Source organism: Chrysoperla carnea, chromosome 2 (genome assembly GCF_905475395.1).
Source record: "Chrysoperla carnea chromosome 2, inChrCarn1.1, whole genome shotgun sequence".
Taxonomy (NCBI): Eukaryota; Metazoa; Arthropoda; class Insecta; order Neuroptera; family Chrysopidae; genus Chrysoperla; species Chrysoperla carnea.
The window spans coordinates 2,864,295-2,869,469 of record NC_058338.1 but is presented as its reverse complement, the minus strand read 5'-3'; the positions used below and the strand labels follow the sequence as shown (position 1 = coordinate 2,869,469).

The 5,175-nt window shown below is 27.8% G+C and overlaps 1 protein-coding gene across 1 annotated transcript; it reads left to right on the top strand.

Moving 5' to 3' along the window:
• The first annotated feature begins 3,110 nt into the window (after positions 1 to 3,110).
• LOC123292415 (leucine-rich repeat neuronal protein 1-like) lies at positions 3,111 to 4,876 on the top strand. The gene is made up of 2 exons (XM_044873065.1): positions 3,111 to 3,216; positions 3,680 to 4,876. Exon 2 carries the CDS (start codon positions 3,689 to 3,691, stop codon positions 4,739 to 4,741), a length of 1,053 nt encoding a protein of 350 aa, XP_044729000.1. The 5' UTR covers positions 3,111 to 3,216; positions 3,680 to 3,688; the 3' UTR covers positions 4,742 to 4,876.
• Positions 4,877 to 5,175: the final 299 nt, after the last annotated feature.

The window sequence follows — 5,175 nt, the reverse complement described above, 5'->3', positions numbered from 1 at the left end:
TGTCTGCGTAATCCGTGAAAAGTTTTTTCAGCCTTTTTTCAGTTTTTGCAGTTCAATTCCAAAACTATGAGCTTTTGACTGCTATCATTCTGAAGGTATTTTTTTGGAAATAATTAAAGCCAACTCACAGCTCCGTATGGCTATTAGTTTTTGAGATATGATGCTTGAAAAAATTTATATGGTTTTCAGAAATGTTTCAATTTTGAGTTTTGTGAAAGGTAAACCGTTAAAGATAGAATAAAAGTTAGTAAAAGAACTTTTGTTTGAGACAATATGATTTTCTCGTGGGGGGGGGGGGCAAATTAGGGCCAAAATTTGGTGTCCATTTTCTATTATGAATTTTATCTCAGAAACAGTTCAATTTTGGGATCATAGCGTGTGATCTTTTCAATTTGTTATCATCATTTTTATTATGTATATTAAATAATCATGTTTTTTTAGTTTTTGATTTTTTTTTGAGAATTTTTCCAAGGAAGATAAATTATGATTCATTTGTTCCGAAAAGTGATTTTTCCCGTAAATTTGTGTACGAAAAATTTGTAATAACATAATAGTGGAAATTTTATTATCAGTGGCATAAATGTAACTTCACATTATTATATACACTAATATTTTAAAGAAGAAAGATTTGATTTTATGTTTGTTTGTAATATGTCAACTCCCAAGTTACTGGACCGATTAAAAAAATTATTTTACTTATAAACTGCTACATTATGATCGAGTCTCAAGAGCCGTATTTTATTTTCAAATGAATGAGGATTCCGTCCCAAAAATTAACAAAAGTGGGAATGAGTGGGAACGAGTCTATAACGATGTAGTCTTTGTTTTCAATCTAAAGTTGAAATTTTTGAGAATTGACTAGTAAATAGTTCCAAGTTACCAATTAACTGAGCAATTTCCATCTTTATTGATTGAAGCAGAAAATTTCGTTCAACGATAGGATCGATTAATTTTAACACATTGAGATTTAATTTGATTTCCTTCAACATCGTTTGAACTTTGCTCTGAAACGCTTATTTTTCATCGAGTTCTCCATTTTAAGAAACCCTCATAGGGAAAGAATCAGTAAAAATAACAAAATTTATTTATTTTTTATAATAAATATATAAATAATAATGGATTTCTGACCGTAGTTTAAAATAAAGATCAACTTTTCTTAATAAACCTTGACGAAAGTGTACAAAAATAAAGGTACTTTACTCTTGGAGAAAAACTTACATTTTTCGGCAAACTTCTTCGTATACGAATGCAAAAAATTGGTCAAAGACTAGTTGCGTTCAAGCCATGCAGAACTTTTTATTAAGAATAACTTTTTTTTATAAAAAAAATAATAAAAATAGCTTAAGATGCGGTAATGATTGATTGATTTAATTGGACACACTATATATTCACATTTTTCACTTTTTTAATTAGACACACTGTATAAACGGTTTTATTTACATATTTATTTTGGGTCAGTGCGAATGATCTTAAAATTTTTTTCAAATTATTTATATCATGTTTATTAAATAATTGTGTTTTTTACGTTTATCGAACCTACTTTAATAGTAATTAAATAATTTTTTTGGAAATATTTTTCAAACAAAATAAATTGTTATTGATTTGTTCCGAGAAGTGATGTTTTTCCGGTAAATTTGTTTACGAAATTGTGAATAATTGTAATAGTGATACACTAATATTATAAAGACGAAAGATTTGATTTTTTCTATGTTATTATATTATTATTATTTTATTTTGGTCTAAACTGAAAATTATTCCAAGTTTCTTGAAATAATTGAATACATTACAATATAAAATTATCAATTTCTTCAGTTTTTACATTCCATAACACACTAGTTATAAAATTAAAAAATATTCTGAGTAACTTTTTCTCATAATTTGTTTCTTTCTTAGCATCTCTGACGCTAGGCAAAAAATTTAGAATCGGTCTTATTTGACAATTTGTAGTAGACTGAGTAGTTCATTTCAAATTTTGCACCCTGATACAGTTCCATCACCCTAGATTAGTTATTTTCTATAGCAAAAATACGAACTAAATATCTTCTGTAGATATTTTTTTCTCAAAGTGTTAGAATTTTTGGAGATATCAACCTTTTCTTGAACCAAGAAACTCAATGCAAAAATAAAGGAATTATGGTAAAAGATATGAACAGTCGGAGGCAACCAAATGTTTCCAATAAACTAAAAATGTTTCTATTAACACTTCGAACGAGTTTCTTTTGCCCCTATTTGATGCTTGAAAAATGTTTCGAACAAAAGTTTGGTTGTTTTTATAAGGAAAAACTTTTTAAAAGTTGGAAATAATAGAAACATGGAGCTCAATTTTTGTTGAGTCATTATATTCGAGAATGGATCCGTTCCTGTGCATTGAGTCTGTAAACAGTGTTAACAAGAAAAGTAACTAGCTGGTATTAATTATTCGTAACACTTCTTGTAAATAAATTATAATTTTGATAAAATTTGTTTATCTCAGATGAAAAAAGAATTTTATTTAAAGTTCAAAAAACAAATCTAAATTTTGAGCTTCTATTCCTTTTTTTGTAAATAGAAGTGATAATGATAAATAGAAGTTGTTGTAATCGAATCGAAGGTAAAAAAAATCCCCCACAAATTATCAAATTTTAGGGTTTAATGTTAGGGTTTCAGAGTTCGTTGATTTCAAAAATCGAAACAAACATTTTGGTTCGCCGTACACAAAAAAAAGTTCAAAACTTTTTTGTAAAACTATATAAAGCTCTTTTTTATATAATCAAAGTTGTATATTTAACAAGTGAATCAAACAAGTGATCAAAGTCCAAAATTGGACCGAAGTTTTTTGTTTGCAGAAATGCAAAAAAAGTTAACTTGTCGATATGTTTTATAGAATGTCCATGCTTTTGGGCGAATTTTTACATACAAGCAAATATTTGATTTTAAGCCAAAATTGAACCCTAAAACATTTTGCTGAGATAACAAATAAATTTTCAATGAAAAAGTGGAAATTCCAAAACGAAGATAGCAGTTGGAGTGTAATCATTTGTAATGTTTTTTTGTATTTATTTAATAATCAACATGACATTGATAAAATTGCATATAAATACGAGTTTGAGTCATTTCAATTTCATATTTGAGTTTCATTTGACATTGAAAGTTTGTTATATTTCATTTGATATTGGAAAATATAAAATCGAATAACTTTTCGAGGACTGTATTGTTGTAGGTGGAATATATTTTAAGGTAAGAACCATATTTATTCTTTATATTGTTTATATTTTTCATTAGAAAAATACATTTCGCAATTAATTTGGGTTTATTACCCTTTTTCAAACCTCTGATAATTTGCTAATTTTTCTCATAGTAAAAAAAAATTAAAATTATCAATTTCCCGTTGGAAAATATTTCTGTATAATTATTTCTATTTAATTAGTATATATAGGGTCTCTTTTTAGACAAAAAAAAAAAACACCATATGCAGGTTTTTATAAGTTGACATATGCTTTAAACTCAATGAAAAGCTCGCTCTACAAAAAAAATTATTCAACAACTTAATTTCCGATTTATTGCTCAAATTAAATTTTGAAACGAATGCGTCAAGAAAATCGCTCAATTTGGGAAGACAGAACTTGAATACGGGACCACTAATTGGTGTCCTAAAGTATTGTTCTTTAAACGCTTATCTAATATTTCTGTGTTTTTGCAGGTAATCAAAATGAAAGCAATGTATTTGCTACTAACAGTTTGCGCAGTAATACTACAAATTGCTCAAAGCGCAGATCCAAAATGTACTCTGGAAGGTGCCAAACTTATCTGCGTTGGAGTAAATAATGAAGAATTAATTGATAACATAAAAAAATATCAACCAACTGAGGTCAAATGTTACGACGGAACGTTAACCAAGTTGAATTTACAAGAGTTGAGTATTGAAGATCGAAAAAAAATTAAAGAAATCGTTGTTGTTAGTTTAGTAAATGAACTGGAACTTCCGGTGGATACATTTAATGGTGTTGAGAATTTAGAAGTATTAGCAATTGTTAATACAACAGTAAAAATCGTTGAGAAAAAAATGTTCGAGCCTTTAACAAAATTGAAAGAATTCTATTTTGTACACAGTCACTCACGCAAACGTGGAGATGGTCATCTTGGATTCAAATTTACACCAGACTTACGTAAATTAACAATAAAAGGATCGCCCATGTATGCTATCATGGATAATGGATTATTTAACGTGCCAAATTTAGAGGAATTAGATTTTTCTGACGCCACTGTAGGATCAATTAGCAACACTTCATTTAAATTTTTAACCAAATTAGAGAAGGTTAATTTACGCCGAAATGGTTTAACAAATTTACCAATTGAATTATTTGATAATCAACCAAACTTAAAAGTCCTTGATGTATCACATAATCCATTGGAAAATATCGATGAATTTTTACCACACATCCTTGAAACTAACAAGGAGTTGGATGAATTTTTAATCCATGACTTGCCATGCCAAACATTTGAAACGAAAAAGGAGGCTTTACAGAATGCGTTAAATTTTGTTACTGAATGCGCTCACGAAGGTCAAGATGGTCCATATGGTTACAAAACATCGTGTGTTAGCTTACGTGCGTTTGAGAAAAGAAAACCCAATGAAAAAATAACTGTATTCCATACTGATCCTATTCTTCCAGTCGATGGTGATGACAATTTTAACGGTGTACCATGTATTTCAAACAAGAAATTCAATGACATTTTTAAACCAATTTTCTTTATGGTTTAAATCATGGTTTTCCTTTCTAATATCGGCGAACAATTGCTGAATACACAAAGTCACCTAATATTTCACTACAGCTTTACATAATAGCTACAATAATAAATTAATTGTAAAAAAAAATGGAAAATTGTTTAAAATAAAAATGTTATATAAAATTGTAAATTACGAAAATCAATAAAATTAATTAGTTTGGATTTAGTTGTATTCAATTGTAGTTAATTAAGGATGTACGAACACCAGGGCCATTTTGGATAAAAGGTATGATTCCTACGAATTTAAAAAAAGTTTTTAACACCTGTTATTTTTCAGATTAATTATTAATTGATTGCAAATAAAAAAACTTGAGCAATTTTTGATAAAATATTTGCTCGATAAAAATGGAAACAAAATTTGTATCGTTTATTAAAAGAAGAAAAAAATTTCGATACCCAATTTTCTAA

Excerpts from the sequence above, each read along its gene's own strand:
- LOC123292415 (XM_044873065.1), top strand. The coding sequence starts at position 3,689 with ATGAAAGCAATGTATTTGCTACTAACAGTTTGCGCAGTAATACTACAA.